This window comes from Salmo salar, chromosome ssa11 (genome assembly GCF_905237065.1).
Source record: "Salmo salar chromosome ssa11, Ssal_v3.1, whole genome shotgun sequence".
Classification (NCBI taxonomy): Eukaryota; Metazoa; Chordata; class Actinopteri; order Salmoniformes; family Salmonidae; genus Salmo; species Salmo salar.
In genome coordinates, this window is record NC_059452.1 from 11,041,247 (window position 1) to 11,062,635 (window position 21,389).

The following is a 21,389-nucleotide window of genomic DNA, read 5'->3' on the forward strand; positions in this document are numbered from 1 at the left end:
GACTGAGCTCCTATTATCTGCCCAGTGACAGGAAAATGCTCAAACCACTTTCTGAAGGATTTAGACAGCCAATAGGAAGTGCAACGTCACCCCACAGACACTGTTGCTTCGATAGAGAATCAAAAGAAGAATTACAATTCTGACTTTTCACTTCCTGCTTGGATTTTTCTCTTAGGTTTTTGCCTGCCATATGAGTTCTGTTATACTCACAGACACCATTCAAACAGTTTTAGAAACTTCAGAGTGTTTTATATCCAAATCTACTAATAATATGCATATTATAGTTTCTGGGCCAGAGTAGTAACCTGTTTAAATAGGGTACGTTTTTCATCCGGCCGTGAAAATACTGCCCCCTAGCTCAGACAGGTTAAATCGCAATAAAATTGCGGTATCGAATTGCAATTCATATAGAATTGTGAGAATCGCAATACATATTGTATCGGCACCTGATTATATCATATTCTGAGGTCCCTGGCAATTCCCCGCCCTAATTTTTATGGGTTTGTAATGGTATAACATCCGGTAAATAGCCTACACATTTGACGCCAAAATTCATGTTGTTTGTGAATATTTGTGAACACCCGTCAAGAATACATTTTTCTTCATATTGATGACATGAAGAATCCCATCCATAATGTACTCTTAAATGACCACCCGGTACAGCCAGAAGAGGACTGGCTCCTATCTACGTTTCTTCCTAGGTTCTCGCCTTCTAGGGAGTTTTTCCTAGACACTTTGCTTCGGCATCTACATTGCTTGCTCTTTGGGATTTTAGGCTGGGTGTCTGTAAAGCACTTTCCCACTGGGCACAGACTTTAGTTCAACGTCTAGTTTGGATTTACATTTGGTTAAGTAGTCAACTAACATGAATTCAATGTGAAATCAGCATGTCATTCGATTTAGGTAAAAGGTTGGGTGACAAAAAACGAAATTCCTCCTGTTGATGACTTTTTTCAAATTCGATCAGTTTTTCACATTAATTCAACATCCTCACAAAGATTTGTTTTGATTGAAATGACTTGGAAACAACATTGATTCAACCAGTTTGTGTCCAGTGGGTTGTGACACCTGCTGATGTAAAAAGCCAACAAGGTCAGTGTATTTTATGGGTCAACTGAGCTCTGATCTGGAAACTAGTGGTATGCATTCAATTTGAAATCTCTTTCTGTGAATTGACATCGTTGTCTTCATCATCGATAAGGGGAACTGTGAAGCACTGAAGTGGTCCCTGACATTCTGTGTGCTTTCCCTTTGATTTCTCTTTGCTCATCTTGTTCACTTTGCTCTCTCTCTCTCTCTCTCTTCCTTTCTCTCTCTCGCTCATCACCTTGACGTCTTCTGTGTTTGTTTAACAACCATGGAGACGGTTTCAGGTCTGCTGCTCTTGCCCATGAAAGAAATCAGTTCAGTGGCTATGAAATTGTGAGTTTAGTAATGTTTTTTTTTCCTTTTTTTTTTTTCTTTTTTCGCTGTTGCAAAGGCAGATTACCAGCCAGTGGTAGCTAGATGGTTTGTAAGATTCTCTATGGATTTTACTGATACAATCTGCTGATACATAACCCACAGTGTAGACTATCTTCTATATCATTATTCAACCTGGCAGATCCATTACCACTGACGAGTTACTTCCTTTTAGCAATGGCTAAAATGACTTATTATGCCCGCTATGACATTAAAACTATACTTTTGATATCATGGATGGTCAGTCCTTGCATCCATAGCTCTGTCAATACATTTGAGTGGTTACAATTTTCAAGCCCCCGTCCCTCAGCTTTTTCCCGAAAAAAAGTGGTGGGGAGATGCTTTGTTATTGTTTCAAATGCGGATTACCTCTTTAATGCGAGATGAGCTTTTCTATCATTATAGAAAATCAAAACAGGAAAGCTGTCAATCAATTTGTTCAGCAAGGGAATACATTGCACAGAAGATAATCTTAAAAAAAAAAAAATCTGATTAGTGAAGTTCAAGTATGACAATTTTTTAAAGTAAAGTCTGTTCATACAGCCTGTCTGGTGAAAAGGTCGTCTCCCTTCAAAAATATTTTGGTATTTTTTTCCCTTCTGTGCATACACTCTGTATTTTTGGTCTCCATTTTCCTTCTGGGCATTTCAACACAGAATTAACTAACAAAACCCACAGACACTCTATTGCAGTGCCTCACTTTGCTCCTTCCTCCTAGTGTGTCATTCTCCACCCATAATGGTTGGGATCTGGGGCTGTTTGTCTCCTGTCCCCTATCCCTTTTCCCTTTGCCTCAAATCAATTCCAGACACTGCAGTTTCCTGCTCCCTAGATCAGGCTGGCTGGCTGGACTGGGCCGTCTGAAACTCCAGCTACTCCGTCATTTCCAGGAATAGGAGAAGGCTGGGGAGTTTGGGGCTTTGGAAACCGACTGTTCCACAGTTTGAGTGTAGCTGTAAAAATACATTATGCTGGCAATTCCTCTTTTTGTGACTAAAATACTAGCATCTCGTTGCTAGACGAGAGGGAAAAGACTGGATTTTTTATAAACCTCACACATTTTAATTATGGTTAAAGTGTCTTGTGGGTGATTGAATAGCTGAAGAGATGCAGATGCAGTCTTCAATTATTTTTTGTTCTTCTTTTTCATTAACATTCTTGGATACACAGCAATGTTGCATAGCAATTAGACTTGCATAATAACCGAAGACATAATTATTATGTTATGGATGTGACACAAAAAGAGAAACCCTGGTTCTTACTAATTGGAGGCACCACTATAGCATACATTGCCTCCTGACGTCTGCTGGTTGTCAGTAGTAGAGATCCCTTGTAAAGGTTTTGAGTACATGCCATTTGGTTTCACATTCAGTGGAAAGATTTCAGATTGGTGCTTGCAATTACAGTCTATTTTGCTATTTCCGATTCAAAAGACTTGCTTCTTTTTTGTTTCTTTAATTCTATTCTCAGCTGTTTAGAAATTATATTTTTGAGCTTAATAGTTCTTCAGCATTTTCTAGATGATACAAACTCTTTGGTTAATGCTATTGTTGCACAATTGCAACATTAATTCAGTTTTACTGACTGTAGTAAATGTTAATGAACTTCTGTTTGCATCTTACAATTTTAGTCATTTGCAAAGATAGTCTTTCTCTGCTTTATTATTTTTAAGTTGAAGATACATTTAATAAATTACAGAGGTTTGGGATACTGGTATGACTAACTTACCTTTAGAAATTCCTAGATAGGCCTATTATTAATACTGTATGTGTTCATATACATAATACAGTGTACTCATGTCCTCTGAGTGAGGATGCTTAGTGATACGGATTACTAGTCTATGAACAAGCTGATGTGGGTACTTGTAGTTCATAATTCCGGCTTACTTTTTTGTAGTGGGTTAAAAGAGATCCGATACCCCCTACTCCACCAGATACACGCAACACACACGAACACACATAGTCAGAAGCTGATGTGAAGTGGAACAATCATGTTTGTCTCGCTGAACCTTATCCTTCCCTTTGTGGTTTGTCTGTGACTGCCCTTTGTTCAGGCTGTGTATGCACTGTACAGTTTCAGCTGTAGCTTCTTGTCCTTCTCTTACTCTCCATCTTGCTTTCCTTACAGTTTGAGTGACAGGTGCATCCTACCTTCACGCTGCCCTATCAAAACCCTTCCCACCCACACTCCTGTAGCCAGGTATGCAGCAGAGGCACTGTGGTTGACTTGTGCAGGGCTTCTAACCTTCAGATATGTCAAGGTAACTTAACCTGAGTGCTGAGCCTTGTTTGCCACAGTAAAATGATACTCAGTCATAAACCTTTCAACTCCAAGGGCATGCACTGCCTTCCTGAGCACACCAGAGAGGAAAGAAGCCTAGGGCTGAGCTGAAATATCATCACTTTGAGTGCAGCTCCTCTGTGATACATACCTCCTCTGCCATTTCCATCTCCATCCCACAGCCAGCCGTCTCGGTAGCGAGACTCCTACCATCGCTTCAAGCTCAGCTGCATCCTCTGCATCCTTTTTTGGTTGCTTTCCCTTACTCTCATAGTGCAAATTACTGGCTGCTATCCGTGGAGTCAGTCGTTTTCTATGGCTCTTGACATCCCTCTGAGCAACGGCATCGGCAGCAACATGAACAACAGCATGCAAAGGCTGTAGCAGCAGTAACAGTATCTTCTGTACATGCACTCTTCCTTCACCTGTAGCTATGGTGGCACATTGTAGATGATGGCATTAGCATATTATTCATGACTCTGTCTGCTCAGAGGGGGGGAAAAACGGGTGCATCACTCACCTGTTAGAATACTAATGACCTCTTTGGCTCTGAAGTGCAGAAAGCCAGACTGGGGTATTTTGTTTGTGAAACACCTATACCGATTAGTCTGTGTAATTGAATGGCAATTAAGAGTCAGGTTACGCCCTGGGAGCACAATCGTTTGTTTCTTTTCTCTATTTTGTCGCTTTTAAAAGCCACAGGAAGCAGCCCACAGTAACCAGAAACCAAAGACCACTTTTCCTCCTTGCAGTGCGGCTTCAAAGCCTCTTTCCATGCAGTCGTATTGAGTAGAAAATCGTTTTTATTCCCAGTTGTTTATCCTCTCTTATGTCTTCTTTTAAAGAGTTAAGTCTGTCAAGGCCATGCATGCTATATCTTTGCAGATATACTAGCAGGTCTTTGTTGTGAGGCATTGATTTACAGAAGCCGTATCGTATACAAAAGGTGAACACAGGACAGTATTTTCAAAGTCCCTGAACAATGTTAATAAACTTGTCAGCAGGGCCGGCCCCAGGTATATGCGACACAAGTGGTCGTTTAGGGGCCGCCGGCCGCTAGGGACTCAGTCGGCGTCTCAACTTACTGTTGAACCCAAAAGGGGCACTTTTTCGAAATGTGATGGCGCTTCAGCAGTTTTTCTCTTGTTATGTCAGTCACTGACAGTCACTAAATTAGCATGTCAGCTAACAATTTTTAGCTTGGTAAGTTAGTCTAGCCATCTAACTAAACTTGTAGTTATCATGTTCCGAATAGGGCTCGGGCATGCAGGGCAGGTTCCCAGGGGCCCTGACAGGGGACCTCCATTGATTTTGTTAGTCACTCTCACTCAGCTATTATTAACATGGCATAGGTTTTGGCAAACTGTTCTCTACACTCCATGGCAAAATGGGTAGAATTGCAGAAAGCTTGCTTTAAAACAAACAAAGAAATGTCTCTCTCTAAAACGAATGAGAGAAGAGCAGAGAACCTCCTGATCTCAGAGTCCTCTGTGGTAGTAGTGTTGGAGCAATTACCTGTCAGAGTGAGAAGCAGCATGGTGGAATTATGAGGACTACACAAGACTACAGTCCTGATCACTTGACCCTGATCGGCTTCTTTCACCACTGTAAGAATGAGGTGGCGACGTTGGTGTTATTTCTCTATTTTTTTTTATCCAAACAAAGATTTATACGTGTGCAAGGGGTAAAATTCAGAGAAAGCCCAATTCCTAGGAATAGAAACACCACTCAGGTGGATACAGGGGTCATGCTCCAAAATACAGCATTGTTAAAGGAAAACATTCGGCACCTATGGTGTAATATACAGACTTCATTGCGCCTGGTTTTTCCATGAAAGTGGCGTATTACAGAACATGTGGAGGGCTTAGAAGGGTGGTTTATTTTCATTATGATATGGTCTGTCTAGCAATCTGCCATGATAATATGGCCACTTTGTGTTGAGTGAAAACATGGTCTTATCGGCATAACCTGTACAGTACCATGCTTGTATCTTGAAAGGAGGCATAGCCTGCTTTTTAGAGGTACAATTTATTGGAACTTGAATGAAAATACATTCAGCTATATATTTAATGATCTTTGTTATTGTTGTAATTGTAATTATTTTATTCCATGTAGATTAGGTCATTATACGGAGAAATCATTCAATATTGCATTCAAGCAGTGCGAATGTATGTCACACATGCCATTCTTAGAGCAGAAATACCTCCACTCTTTTACATCCCCTCAAGCTGCACAGTCAACCAAGCACTAAACCCTCCTCCACTGCTCCAGTAAGTGCATCAAAGCTGGTCACGAAATGGGAAGGCCAGGATGCAGGCAGCACATGGAGAATTAATTCCAAAGCTGCTGCATCCCTCGCAGCAACCCCATTTGTAACGCTAGACTGTAGTCTCTACCTCGCTCTTTCTCCCTCGCTTTCTCTCTCTTCTTTCTCTCCTCCCTCTCTCTCTGTATTTCTCTCTTTCGCTCTATCCCTCACTCTTTCTTTTTTCTCTTTCTTTCTCTGTCACTCTCTCTCTCTCTCTCGCTCTCTTTCTCTCTCTCTGTCTCTCTCTCTCTCTCTCTATTGCAAAAAACACTCCCAACTGGACAGTTTTTTTCTCCGTCTCTTCATTCAGACTCAATCACGGACACTCTTACTGACAGTTGTAGCTGCTCTGTGGGATGTATCGTTGTCTCTACCTTCTTGCCTTTGTGCTGTTGTCTGTGTATAATACTGTTTGTAGCATATTTTGTGCTGCTGCCATGTTGTGTTGCTACCATGCTGTGGTGTCATGTGTTGCTGCCTTGCTATGTTGTTGTCTTAGGTCTCTCTTTATGTAGTGTTGTGGTGTCTGCCATGGAAATTCCAACCAAATGAGAGAGACTCTGACATTCAATAAACAACTTCTCTTTATTAGATAAGAATTGGAATATGGAGGGGATCACATAAAGTGCAATGTTAAGAGCCCAATGAAGAAGAGTTGGGTCTCAGTTTATATAAGAAAAGTACAGCCTCCATTTTGGGTGGTGTGACAAACAAACAGAACAATAGCCGTGAGGACGTACTGGTTGGTGACCTTAAAGGACTATGGAACTGAGAAACTGAGGTTGGCCTGTGGTGAGGTTTTGTCAAGATATGTCGCGCCATTTCTCAATGCTCATTGTCTCGACACCGTTTCTAAAAGAAACCCAACCCATTTGTCCTGCTCGTCTGTTACAGCTTAGTTCAGTCTACTGCTAAATATGGAATAACAGCACTTTGTCTGTTAGTCCAAAACCAAGGGTCAGTCATGCAGACAAAGGGGAAGTGTTCTAGCAGAGGGAGCAAGTCTCATCAGTACGTCGTATGACTTTAGTTCAATGCATAGATACACTGGATAAACTTTATTACTGCAAGTTTTGCCACCATATGTGTCTCTTGTCATGATGTGTGTTTTGTCCTATATTTTTATTTTTACTCCCAGCCCCCGTCCCCGTAGGAGTCCTTTTGCCTGTTGGTAGGCCGTCATTGTAAATAATAATGTGTTCTTAACTGACTTGCCTAGTTAAATAAAGGATAAATAAAATAACTAAATAAACATGCCCAGACAACATAGGCTACTCATTGTATAACAACAACACCCAATAAATAAGCTGTTTGCACACGCTATTCACACAAATCAGTACATGTGCACACAATAGACATACTTTGTGCACCCACACACACACACCATACGGTCATAAACACTTGTGAAAACAGACGGGTGGAGCCTCCAGGGTTGTGGAAGACAGGGGCATATATCACATCTGCTCAGACATGAATCACCTTTATTGCTTTTGACCGACTCCATCTTGTACGTGCGACCGGACTTTACAGAATTAAACTGGCACTAGAGAATACGAGAGAGAGGGAGAGAGGGAGCGTTTACACTGCTTTTCTTGTACAATGTTGATGATAGGTAAGCTGAACCCCTCTGCACGGGGAGGTTCAGACTTGAGCACAGTTCCATGCTCTGTCTGCTGTTTTAAATGTTTGTTTTTTTCGGCTTCCGATATTTTTTTAAACGATAGCTCCAATAACCATTGGGGAGCAATTGCACTCCCCACTTAAAAAAAAAATTATAATAATTGTACAAGGAAGAACACATCTCCCAGCTATAAAAACCAAATCTCAACCCCAACATGCACCTTCAGTGGCTGAAATGCGTTATTTATTTAGGACATCATTTAGGTTCTCATCATAACCCTAATGAGGCCCTGCATTGAAAGAACCAATTACATTTGATTTGATTTGTATGCACTGCTTAGTGATATTTCCTTTGAGGACTATGCTTAGTGGTTAGAGTTTAATTTTTTAAGAGCCCCACTGAGCTGATAAGTGCTTTTTGGGGTTCCCCTCAATCAAATGGTGTGGGATCATATGCCTTTTAGAGTCTATGGATGTGTTGGTACTCAATATTAAACATCAGCATGGGACTAACTCAATTCTTCCACTTTGACCCTGTGTTCCATTTAAAATAGTAATATTGGCAGAGCAGTGACACATGTGCTGTTACAGCACCACAATGAGATATTGAAGACACTGGCTTGGTGTCAAAAAGACTGCGCTGAAAGAGAGGGAGGATTTATCTGCCCGGTGCCTCTCTCCCGATCTTCACTTTTCATGGCTGTGATAGTGTGAAGTTACTGGCTGCTTTTAGAATAGCGGAGACTTGGAGAAAGACTAGAGGGATTGTTTTAATTGTCCCTCACTGTCAGGTCACTCCATTTCTCCTCAGACATCCCCTCTCCACCACTGTCCATGGCTGGGCTAGAACAGTGAAAATAGAGCTGGAGTCACACACTTCAATTAAGCCCAAGGATATTTGTAGCTGGCAATTTCGTTTCTTCTGAAGCACAAGCTATTTTTTTCCCCTTTATCCGATAATTATTTTCTCCAAGTCTCAGTAACAATTTTTTACTTACAAGCAGCTGTGGCATTATCTTACCCCTCATTAAGTAACATGAAATGTAACCATTATTAATTTATTCAAGAGGAACATGATACACTTCCACTTATATTGTTAGCGTTTTTCCTCATGAAACTTGTTCTGGAGGCAGCTCTGCAGAGTGGTCACTAGCTGGCACAGCCACAAAGTCATAACATCTGATAAACCTAACCTTAATGTCACGTAAACTCCCTCTCCGGCCTCTAGGTCATCAGGCTGCTGATTATCCCGCACACCTGTCACCATCGTCAAGCGCACCTGCGCCTCATGACACTCACCTGGACTCCATCACCTCCTTGATTATCTTCACTATATCTGTCACTCCCCTTGGTTCTTTCCTCAGGTGTTATGGACTCTGTTTCATGTCGATGTGTTGTTTGTGTTTTGTGTTTCGTGTTTATTGTTTGTGTTTCGTGTTTATTGTTTGTGTTTCGTGTTTATTGTTTGTGTTTATTTATTAAAACACTCACTCCCTGTACTTGCTTCCCGACTCTCAGCGCATTCGGTACACTTAACCCTAACCTTAACCACACTGCTAACCTTAAATTACGATCAAAAAGCACATTTTTTGTTTTCATAAATGTTTACAATATAGCCAATTTTCACTTTGCAGCTTGTCCATCTTGCGGCAATCGCTTAGTTCTGCCTCTAGGGCAAGACCCATGACAGTAAACCTGCATATATTAGTGTCTGCAGCTATGGCCTATCTGCCCCATTGCAATATTTACAAGGTGCTATAGAGTGTTGAAATACACTGAGGATACAAACATTAAGAACGCCAGCTCTTTCCATGACATAGACTAACCAGGTGAACGCAATGATCCCTTATTGATGTCACTTCTTAAATCCACTTCAATCAATGTAGATGAAGAGGAGGAGACAGGTAAAACAAGTATTTGTAAGCCTTGAGACAACTGAGACATGGATTGTGTATGTATAATGTTCAGAAGATGAATGGGTGAAACAAAAGGTATGTGCCAGGCGCCCCGGTTTGTGTCAAGAACTGGAACGCTGCTGGGTTTTTCTCGCTCAACAGTTTCCCATTTGTATCAAGAATGGTCCACCACCAAAAGGACATCCAGCCAACTTGACACAACTGTGGGAAGCATTGAAGTCGACATGGCCGGCATCCCTGTGAAATGCTTTTGACACCTTGTAGAGTCCATGCCCTGACGAAATTAGGCTGTTCTGAGGGCAGAAGAGGGATGGGGAGTGTGCAACTCAATATTAGGAAGGTGTTCCTGATGTTTGGTATATTCAGTGTATTTTTCCATGTTAACAAATCCTCCGATGTCTCTCTCACCATTCCACAGTAGTGCTGCATTGAAACATTTAGCTTCCTAGCCATCCACTGGAATACTTAATACATGACTCGCAATCACTGTATTACAGTAACAGATGAGACATGTTGCATCGCTGTTGAATCACTTGCCGTCAATGACTGACTTTGGACCAGACTACTTACTTTGGACCAGACTACGTCTTAGCCAAGACGGATGAATGCCTGTGATTCCCGAGGCATTTAAATGGGAAACACTCCCCTTGAGATGATGGGGCTTCGGAGGCAATAAAACCACTCCTACACACACAGTTGGCTGACATTTTGGTGGCCAGTCAATAACGGAGAAAAAAAGCATAAAATGTCTTCTTTTTCCGGAGTAGCTGCCAATTTACAACCGAGACACTGGAAAGCATGAAGCGTTATCAGGCGTTCATTATGGGGGCTGACAGTGGAGAAGTCCAACTGAGTTAGGGTGCCCATTTCCCTACATCACTGGTGGATGCGCTTTATTTGGACTTTATTTATGAGCTCTGCCACACAAGCTGGAGATTTGTTCTATTTTTTTCTCTTCTCTCCCTCTCTCTCTTCCCCGCTGGACCGTGTGTTTAACCGGTTCCAGTGAGAGGCAGCTTTAAGCAGTGTGTTAAAGCATTATTGTTGTGGTTGGGCTCCCAGCTAGCATCGTTGCTGAAGTGCTTAGGCTGAAGGTTCTTAGTGGCTCAGTGGATAGGAAAATCTCCCGCAGGTCCATTTGTTCCTCTGTCCATCCATGAGCAGTCAAGCAGGAAGTGATGAAAGCCAATCATGGGACTGACAACAACACCGCATCTGGTTAATTGTCGGATGTGTAACATAACCTATTGGCATGTGATAAAGCCTGCTTTGTTTGCAGTTATGACTGTGCAAATCGACTATTAGACGATTCTGTTTTTAGCTCCGTTGTCGCTTTGTTGACCATCAGTGCATGGTCAGTGAATGAAAATGAAGTGATGCATTTTGTACCAAATTAGAATTTTGAAGGAGACAATTTCACTTTTGCTCTACTCACCTAATGTAATACTACAAGGGACAAAACATAGGCAACACTTCAATTTGAGAACACCAGTGGCTTGATGTCTAATTAAATAAGAGCAAATGAGTTTACAACCTCTGTCACTTAATTAGAGCAAGATACAGAGGCACAAAATGAATTAAAATGTCGAGATTTAGAGAGGAGTCAATTAAAACTTTGGTTGGAGTGTGGGCTGACGATAACTACTCTTGTACAGAACTGTTTTGTCCCCTGTGACTGACTGTGTATTTTTGTTTCATTTCAGGGCCTACGTTGGGAGGAGAAGAAGGAGGAAGAGAGAGAAGAAGAAGGGGATTGTGATGAGTAACTGCATAAAGCAAAACCAAAGGATCCGGTGAGGTTTAGGGTCCAAGTCCCCAGGCTAGCGAGTGAGTGGAGTGAAGCCACCATCCAGGAAGGACCTCAGAGGAAGGTTTTCCCAGGATTATCTCTGGATTGTGCCTCTCAGGGGACACAGGCACACGTGCAGCAAGGCCCAAAGGAAGGCGGAGTAGCATTGGTCGGCAGGCAGCAGGCAGCAGGATGTGGGAGGGACTGGGACTGCAGGTGTTCCTGATGTGCCTGGGCGCCATGCTGTGCAGCGCTGTGGCCGCCTCGGCACCCCTGGAGCACAGCCACCACCGCCGCCTCTCCCTACACAGGCACCGGGAGAGGACAGGCAAGGAGGGACAGGTCCTACACCGCTCCAAGAGAGGCTGGGTTTGGAACCAGTTCTTTGTCATTGAGGAGTACACAGGGCCAGACCCAGTTTTAGTGGGCAGGGTAAGGTCACTGTTTTAAATTCTTCATCATCATCATCTTCCCACCTCGCCTCTCTTTTCTCTCCCATTCTTTCCCCCTCTCTATCTGTTGACCACTGAATTAAAGTCACAAGGGGTTTTCGTTACCAGTGGAGACCTTGCAATATCCTCAATTTGTTACACAAAGCAATCAGTGGCCCACTTGATTAAAGGTTATACATTGGATTTCCTTTTTAATATCAAAGCATCCTCCAAAGACGTTGACATCTGGGAAACAGGCGATTTTAGGGGTCCACAGAAATGACGATTACAAATGGGGACCTACATTTGCCTCTAATTCCGACAGTGACAGAGATGATACCTTGGTATTATTGAATTGGGATATCAATCAGCAACAAAAACAACATGCATGCAGGACAGGTTTCTTTGAACAATATTTCATAGAATATAATGAAAAGTTGGTAGATATTGCAAAATAAATTAAAATACCATTCATATATGCGTTTGTGGGAATATAGTTTTGCGTGTTTTGAATTGCAGAAATTAACCAATCAACTAAGTGACTTAACTATCTGATAATGTGACAGACCACTAATTGTAATGTTGCTGTGTTGCACCTAATGTTTATCATCAGAGTAAATATAGATTGATTCTCTATGTTGAACCATATTGGTTTCAAGGCAGTTTTCTCTAAGCTATGCATTTAAATGTAATCACATTTACATGATTGCCTGGGCTGAATGTGCTTCTCATTATCCATGTTCCTCCTAGTGATCACACTACATGTTGTAAGGTAGTATTTTTAAAATGGTTTTTAATTTTTTTTCCAAAGTCATTTTGCTGACATTTTTCTTTCAATTTGTTTCCAGCTCCACTCAGACGTTGACGCTGGAGATGGCAATTGCAAGTACATTCTCTCAGGGGAGGGTGCAGGCACCATTTTTGTCATTGATGACAAGACGGGCAACATCCATGCCACCAAGACCCTGGACAGGGAAGAGCAGGCCCAGTACACCCTCACAGCTCAGGCTGTGGACAGGGCCACCAACAAGCCTCTGGAGCCTCCGTCGGAGTTCATAGTCAAGGTCCAGGACATCAATGACAACCCACCTGAGTTCCTACATGGGCCATACTATGCCAGGGTGCCTGAAATGTCCAACGTCGGTGAGTCTGCCTGGGGAATGGACCGTGAAGGATTCTCTACCCTCTGTCTAATTCTCCCTTCCTCAGACTGTTTGCTAGTGAACAGCTTGTTTCCCATGCATTATTCAAAATTACTGTAATCTGACCGGGGGAGGCAATGTTGGAAGCGTTGCTGTTGTTGTTGCGGCTTTGCAATTTCCCTCTTCCTTGTGTGTGTGTGTGTGTGTGTGTGTGTGTGTGTATGGGGATGGGGGTCACTCCATGTAATACAACATCCTTAATGCTGGCCTGTCACAGAGTAACAATCTATTTCCCTGCGATTCCACCAGCTGACAACCCAAATGGTGCTCAGACTCGGCAGTCTAGACCAGCCCAGTTTCAAATATGTTCAGAAACCACTGTGATGTCAAATTATTTTCAAATAGTGGCGAAACAGCTAGGCTTTGTGTGAATCCCAAAACCATGAGCACTTAAGGACATTATAACCATGGGAGGGATGCTGACTGCACCACATTTTTGGTTAAGAATAAGCAATTTCTAGAATGGCAAACACTTCCAGTATCAGGTATATAGCAGGAATTTCATTTTAGAAACATAGTATTAGCTCAAACTAAATGCCATAATGATTTTCTTATTGCAGGTCTATTATTATGTTGGGTAAATGGTGTTGAAAATAATAACACCTGTTGTTCTTGTGTTGTCCAGGTACCTCAGTGATGCAGGTAACAGCCACAGATGCTGATGATCCCACCTATGGGAATAGTGCAAGACTGGTGTACAGCATTCTCCAGGGCCAGCCCTACTTCTCAGTGGAACCACAAACAGGTACCCAACCTCTCTGTCCCACCTTGTTTCATATTCATCCAGATAGCATAACATTTTATATATATATATATATATATAAGTGGCTTGCGAAAGTATTCACCCCCTTGGCATTTTTCCTATTTTGTTGCCTTACAACCTGGAATTAAAATAGATTTTGAAAATGCAATTAGGAAAACAGCAGAGTCAAGGTTGAAGAATAAGGGGGTTCGTATCATTTGATTTACACAACATGTCTAGCACTTGGAAGATGCAAAATATTTTTTCTTGTGAGACAAACAAATAAGACAAAAAACATAAAACTTGAGCGTGCATAACTATTCACCCCGCCAAAGTTAATACTTTGTAAAGACACCCTTTGCAGCAATTACAGCTGCATGTCTCTTGGTGTATGTCTCTATAAGCTTGGCACATCTAGCCACTGGGATTTTTGCCCATTCTTCAAGGCAAAACTGCTCCAGCTCCTTCAAGTTGGATGGGTTCCGCTGGTGTACAGCAATCTTTAAGTCATACCACAGATTCTCAATTGTATTGAGGTCTGGGCTTTGACTAGGTCATTCCAAGACATTCCAATGTTTCCCCTTAAAGCACTCGAGTGTTGCTTTAGCAGTATGCTTAGGGTCATTGTCCTGCTGGAAGGTGAACCTCCGTTCCAGTCTCAAATCATTAGAAGAGTGAAACAGGTTTCCCTCAGGAATTTCCCTGTATTTAGCGCCATCTATCATTCCTTCAATTCTGACCAGTTCCCCAGTCCCTGCTGATGAAAAACATCCCCACAGCATGATGCTGCCACCACCATGCTTCACTGTAGTGTTAGGTTTGTGTTGGGATGGTGTTCTCGGGGTGATGAGAGGTGTTGGGTTTGTGCCAGACATAGCGTTTTTCTTGATGTCCAAAATGCTACATTTTTGTCTCATCTGACCAGAGTTCCTTCTTCCATATGTTTGGGAGTCTCCCACATGCCTTTTGGCGAACACCAAACGTGTTTGCTTATTTTTTCTTTAAGCAATGGCTTTTTTCTGGCACTCTTCCATAAAGCCCAGCTCTGTGGCGTGTACGGCTTAAAGTGGTCCTATGGACAGATACTCCAATCTCCGCTGTGGAGCTTTGCAGCTCCTTCAGGGTTATCTTTGGTCTCTTTGTTGCCTCTCTGATTAATGCCCTCCTTGCCTGGTCCATGAGTTTTGGTGGGCGACCTCTCTTGGCAGGTTTGTTGTGGTGCCATATTCTTTCCATTTTTTTAATAATGGATTTAATGGTGCTCTGTGGGATGTTCAACATTTCTGATATTTTTTTATAACCCAACCCTGATCTGTACTTCTCCACAGCTTTATTCCTGACCTGTTTGGAGAGCTCCTTGGTCTCCATGGTGCCCCTTGCTTAGTTGTGTTGCAGACTCTGGGGCCTTTCAGAACAGGTGTATATATACTGAGATCATGTGACAGATTGTGAAAGATGTGACAGATTATGTGACTTCTGAAGGTAATTGGTTGCACCAGATCTTATTTGGTATATTGTAATTACTTCGCCACCATGGCCTATTTATTGCCTTACCTCCCTTATCTTTCCTCATTTGTACATACTGTATATAGTCTTTTTCTACTCTATTATTGACTGTGTTTGTTTATCCCATGTGTAACTCTGTGTTATTGTATGTGTCGAAATGCTTTGCTTTCTTGGCCAGGCCGCAGTTGTAAATGAGAACTTGTTCTCAACTAGCCTACCTGGTTAAATAAAGGTGAAATAAAAATAAATACAATTTAGGGGCTTCATAGCAAAGGGGGTGAATACATATGCACGCACTTCCGTTTTTTTAAATTTATTTTAATTTTTTGAAACAAGTTATTTTTTTCACTTCACCAATTTGGACTATTTTGTGTATGTCCATTACATGAAATCCAAATAAAAATCTATTTAAATTACAGGTTTTAATTCAACAAAATAGGAAAAACGCCAGGGGGATGAATACTTTTGAAGGCAATATATATATATATTGTATGTCTTATATCAAAACTGTTATGTATTTAAATGTATTTTATGATAATCTGTCAATTCTCACATTTTGTATCTGTGCCAAGTAAAGAGCGTTGAGGATTAGCCCTGTCGTGCTTTGGGATTTCTCCAAGGCGAAGTCTGAGTGTACCTGTCCTTTGCCAAACAGAATTAACTCACGGCCAGATTAGGCAGGCAATATCCTGGTTGAACTCTAAGCATCCTGGGAACCAAAGTACCCCCAGCCAAACAGGGAGATCTCAGAGCGAGAGAGAGATCGGAGAGAGAAAATCCTGCTAATAAACCAAAGCTGGATATTTCACTGGATCCTGTCCAATGTTCACATTTATAATTTGTTTTTGGCTTATCTGCATTTCATGCACAGGCTCATCTAAATATCACCAGAGAACAACCATCCCCATCATTTTCTCCTGTGATGTGAGAAGTGCCAGTTTCCTCACAGAAAAATAATTAAATAAACAACTGGCTTAAAAAAAACAGTTCCTCACTGCTGTTCTGAGCAGTGTTCGGCAGTTTCTATTGAAACAAGCCACTTGTTTTTCCCTTTCGCATATCACACTAATTACCCCAATATTAGAAAAGGAGCCTGATGAATGAGATGGCGATGACACTTGTCACAATGTGATCTCACGTATCAGTGATGACCAATCATGCCCTGCTTCTCCCAGTAGGCCTTGCATAGTAGTAGGCTGCTGAAAGGTCACGGGCAGGTCCCTCTTGAATTAAAGCCATTTTCCTCCTCTCTTGTCCCCAGGGATAATCCGGACTGCTCTGCCCAACATGGACAGGGAAGCTCGGCAGGAATATGATGTCGTCATACAAGCAAAGGACATGGGGGGACACATGGGAGGATTGTCAGGGACAACAGAAGTTAAAATCACCTTGACGGACGTCAACGACAACCCACCGAAGTTCCCTCAGAGTAAGCGAAGAGTCCTGTCTTTCACTTTTTTTCCTTTTTTTTCTGTTTTCTAAAGCTAACTTAGACCCTGAGATGGTCTTTCTTCCCGTCGTCACTGTCCCTCTCTACTGAGGTAAGAGCAGCATCATCCACGGGGGACAGGTCTGCTTTTAGCCAGTCTAGCGCTCTCCGAGCTCCTCAAGCCTCAACACTTCAAAATATGGATGGCTGATGGCCCCAGAGGCCATGCAACACACGGTTTCTACAGGGTATAGATGTTAAAGGGGGAGTATTAAAACTTAATTATTAAACCGTTTCATTGCGCTCATAGGAGCTGTGATGACAGCAAGTATCTTAAGCGCGATAAAGAGTTGTGAAATATTAACAGCGTTAATGTCAGTATTTCTGTTCGACAGAGAGGGGGAATGGAGGGGAATTCTTGTAGCTCTAAACCGCGAGCTAAACAGATTTACGTCTCATATAGTAGAAATGGTCCACATCAATTTCCCCCTACTTCTTGAGAGCAGAGCCTGAAGATTTGTCCCAGAGAGCTCCCAATCTATCCCCTACTATCAGCTCTGAGGCTCGGATGTATCCCTGCTAACAGTGGCTCTTGGATGGAAAATTAGCTACATATTTGGGGTAAACTAGTCCTGGGTGGGGTGAGAAACTTCGAAAACTGAGTCAGTGGGCTGACTCAACCACGTGCAATAATGTCAACTGATGATGAAAACTGGAACATTGTTCAATAAGTAATGACATACTTTTTTGAGATGACATACACATCAGTATTGTCACATTTTTCAGCCTCTGATATTATGTTAATATTTATTTCCAGCTCTCATGGTCAGAGCCAGTTTTAGACTGGGTGGATTCAGTGACTTTCTCATGAAAAGATCCCATATTTTTTTATGTAGTCTGATTGAAGTAGCAGCCCTTTATATGATTAGGCCTTTTTTAAAAGGCTCCTTCCCATGTCAGAGTTATTTTTAAATGCAGCTGAAGCGTTTGGCTCTGAACACTTCAATAGGAGGAGCAGACAGGGCGGAGAGGGCATATGGCCCTACTGCTCTGCCTCGGCCATGGGCAGGTGTATGCACCCCTGTAGACACACACACTCACACACATGCAAATACAAACACAAAACACTGTCTGCTCATGGGCTGTGGCCCTCAGGTGCTGGCCAGCTGAATCTCCACAGGTATCTCTTGTGTTCCATTTATATCTCTTTCTCGCTCTCCCTGTCTCTTTAATTATGTGTAAATGCAGAACAGGTAAAGACACAATGTCTTTCAAAGATGGACCACGCCATTAATTCATTATAACAGTAAAATGCTGTAGAATGCACAGTAAAATACCATAAATGTGTTTTACAGCATTAAAAGCGAATGGAAACACTAGGTTTTAGAACACCAGCTAACTGTAACTGTAAATCGCCATATTGGTATTGTTGCATCATCGGTAGGAGAGTTTAGGAATTCCTGAATTTACTGAGACTATAACCTCTGTGTACATTAATGAACATACTTTGCTGGTGTCAAACCATATATGAAAACATGATACACATTTTGAAAGCTGAGAAACAGCCCTTTCAACTGATATGACATGTGATAGCACCACATCAATCAACTGGCAATCAGTCAAGAACAAACACCTGTGAAAATATGTATCTTACATGCTTTTTTCCCCAAACAACTGCCATTGAAAACAGAGAAAATCTTATAGCATTAGTGTTCTGTATTTTATAACGGATTGATAATCTGAAATCGGAATAGTAATACCTTTTACAGTGAATGAGTTACAGCCTTTTTAGTAAACAGTGGTATTTTTCTAGAATTCTATGGAATGTTCTTTACCAGACACTTTCTTATCTGGATAGTATTTTAAACACATACAGTGAGCACCAAAAGTATTGGGACAGTGAAAATGTTTTTGTTGTTTTGACTCTGTACTCCAGCACTTTGTATTTTGACTGGTCCACTGTGACAAAGCTCTTAAAAGAAAAGGAGGGAAAAAAAGTGAGAATGGGCTCTACCTACATGTGCATTTATCCTACTGCTTTTACCAAACAAATGTCAATCATAAGTGTTATGAACAAAACATTTTCCCTGTCTCAATACTTTTGGAGCTCACTGTATATGCACCAAAATATATTACAAATGGCATTTAGTCTTACATTTTATGAGGAAAGACATACACAACTGATATAATATTAATTTAAAAAACTTTATTGAAAGAATACATTTAGGGGAGTACATTGTCTCAATCAAACCTGAACACAAAGTGCAAGTTACATCATGCTATCATAACCATAACAGTATATACAACATTACTCCCAGGGGTATTGTCATCAAAATTGAACTGTAATTATAAAATATTACAAGAATAAGGTATATAATAACAATAATTGGCTTTTACAACTTCAATTTCTTCAAACATACATTACACAAGCCTATAGCCTAATACAGGAAGAGTCAGAATTAAAGACATGCAAGAGAAGGGAATCGACCAGTGAGAATCTGAGCTACTGGGTGAAGACTAGGAGCCTCTTTACTAGTACCTAGCTATGTATAGTCGCTGCATGTATCTAGCTACAGTTGAAGTCGGAAGTTTACATACACTTAGGTTGGAGTCATTAAAACTCATTTTTCAACCACTCCACAAATTTCTTGTTAACAAACTATAGTTTTGGCAAGTCGGTTAGGACATCTACTTTGTGCATGACACAAGTCATTTTTCCAACAATTGTTTACAGACAGATTATTTCACTTATAATTCACTGTATAACATTTCTAGTGGGTCAGAAGTTTACATACACTAAGTTGACTGTGCCTTCAAACAGCTTGGAAAACTCCAGAAAATGATGTCATGGCTTTAGAAGCTTCTGATAGGCTAATTGACATAATTTGAGTCAATTGGAGGTGTACCTGTGGATGTACTTCAAGGCCCACCTTCAAACTCAGTGCCTCTTTGCTTGACATCATGGGAAAATAAAAAGAAATCAGCCAAGACCTCTGAAAAAATGTGTAGACCTCCACAAGTCTGGTTCATCCTTGGGAGCAATTTCCAAACGCCTGAAGGTACCACGTTCATCTGTACAAACAATAGTACACAAGTATAAACACCATGGGACCATGCAGCCGTCATACCGCTCAGGAAGGAGACACGTTCTGTCTCCTAGAGATGAACGTACTTTGGTGCAAAAAGTGCAAATCAATCCCAGAACAACAGCAAAGGACCTTGTGAAGATGCTGGAGGAAACCGGTACAAAAGTATCTATATCCACAGTAAAACGAGTCCTATGTCAACATAACCTGAAAGGACGCTCAGCAAGGAAGAAGCCACTGCTCCAAAACCGCCATAAAAAAAGCCAGACTAGTCAGATTGCAACTGCACATGGGACATAGATCGTACTTTTTTAAGAAATATCCTCTGGTCTGATGAAACAAATATATAACTGTTTGGCCTTATGACCATCGTTATGTTTGGAGGAAAAAGGGGGAGGCTTGCAAGTCGAAGAACACCATCCCAACCGTGAAGCACGAGGGTGGCAGCATCATGTTGTGGGGGTGCTTGTAGGAGGGACTGGTGCACTTCACAAAATAGATGGCATCATGAGGTAAGAAGATTATGAGGATATATAGAAGCAACATCTCAAGACATCAGTTAGGAAATTAAAGTTTGGTTGCAAGTGGGTCTTCCAAATGGACAATGACACCAAGCATACTTCCAAAGTTGTGGTAAAATGGCTTATGGACAACAAAGTCAAGGTATTGGAGTGGCCATCACAAAGCCCTGACCTCAATTCTACAGAAAATTTGTGGGCAGAACTGAAAAAGCGTGTGCGAACAAGGCCTACAAACCTGACTCAGTTACACCAGCTTTGTCAGGAGGAATGGGCCAAAATTCACCCAACTTATTGTGGGATGCTTGTAGAAGGCTACCTGATACGTTTGACCCAAGTTAAACAATTTTAATGGCAATGCTACCAAATACTAATTGAGCGTATATCAACTTCTGACCCACTGAGAATGTGATGAAAGAAATAAAAGCTGAAATAAATCATTCTCTCTTCTATTATTCTGACATTTCACATTCTTAAAACAAAGTGGTGATCCTAACTGACCTAAGACAGGGAATCTTTACTAGGAATAAATGACGGGAACTGAGCATAAATGCCTTTGGCTAAGGGTAATGTAAACTTCCGACTTCAACTGTATATTAAACAGCTGCTCCCACAGTGACAAGGATAGGCAGGGGCTTATTTAAAACGAGATTACATGAACGTAGTGAAAAGTTGGGTGAATGCTATTCTGTACCTCGGAGTAAGTCAAACCAGGCATCAGGCATCGACTACAAGTGTGAATGATATTTTCTTAGTTGTAACAGTTTCTATTGTTTCTGCCCACAGGTGTATACTCCATGTCAGTTTCAGAGGACAAGGTTTCGGGTGAGGAGGTGGGCCGTCTGAAGGCTAAAGATCCAGATCTGGGCGAGAATGGACTTGTGTCATATCGTTTCATCGAGGGCGATGGGATGACTGTGTTTGAGATTACCACCGACACTGACACCCGTGAGGGTGTTATCAAACTGAGAAAGGTGAAAAGGGAGTGAAGGCGATTTACTATTCCATAAACATTGTGGAGGAATGAAGGGAATGTGGGAGACAGTGCATAGGGTCGTCTGCATTGAATCGCCTTTTTTGCTACTGCCCTTTCACTAACAT

At 41.6% G+C, this 21,389-nt stretch overlaps 1 protein-coding gene across 1 annotated transcript in view; it reads left to right on the plus strand.

Moving 5' to 3' along the window:
• LOC106561988 (cadherin-11) overlaps positions 1-21,389 on the plus strand; it is a 75,894-nt gene that overhangs the window by 43,837 nt on the left and 10,668 nt on the right. The window contains exons 2-6 of the mRNA XM_014126497.2: positions 11,289-11,806; positions 12,654-12,948; positions 13,633-13,752; positions 16,517-16,684; positions 21,075-21,262. Of these exons, the coding sequence (XP_013981972.1) occupies positions 11,567-11,806; positions 12,654-12,948; positions 13,633-13,752; positions 16,517-16,684; positions 21,075-21,262 (1,011 nt within the window). The 5' untranslated portion in view covers positions 11,289-11,566. The remainder of the gene's footprint in view (positions 1-11,288; positions 11,807-12,653; positions 12,949-13,632; positions 13,753-16,516; positions 16,685-21,074; positions 21,263-21,389) is intronic.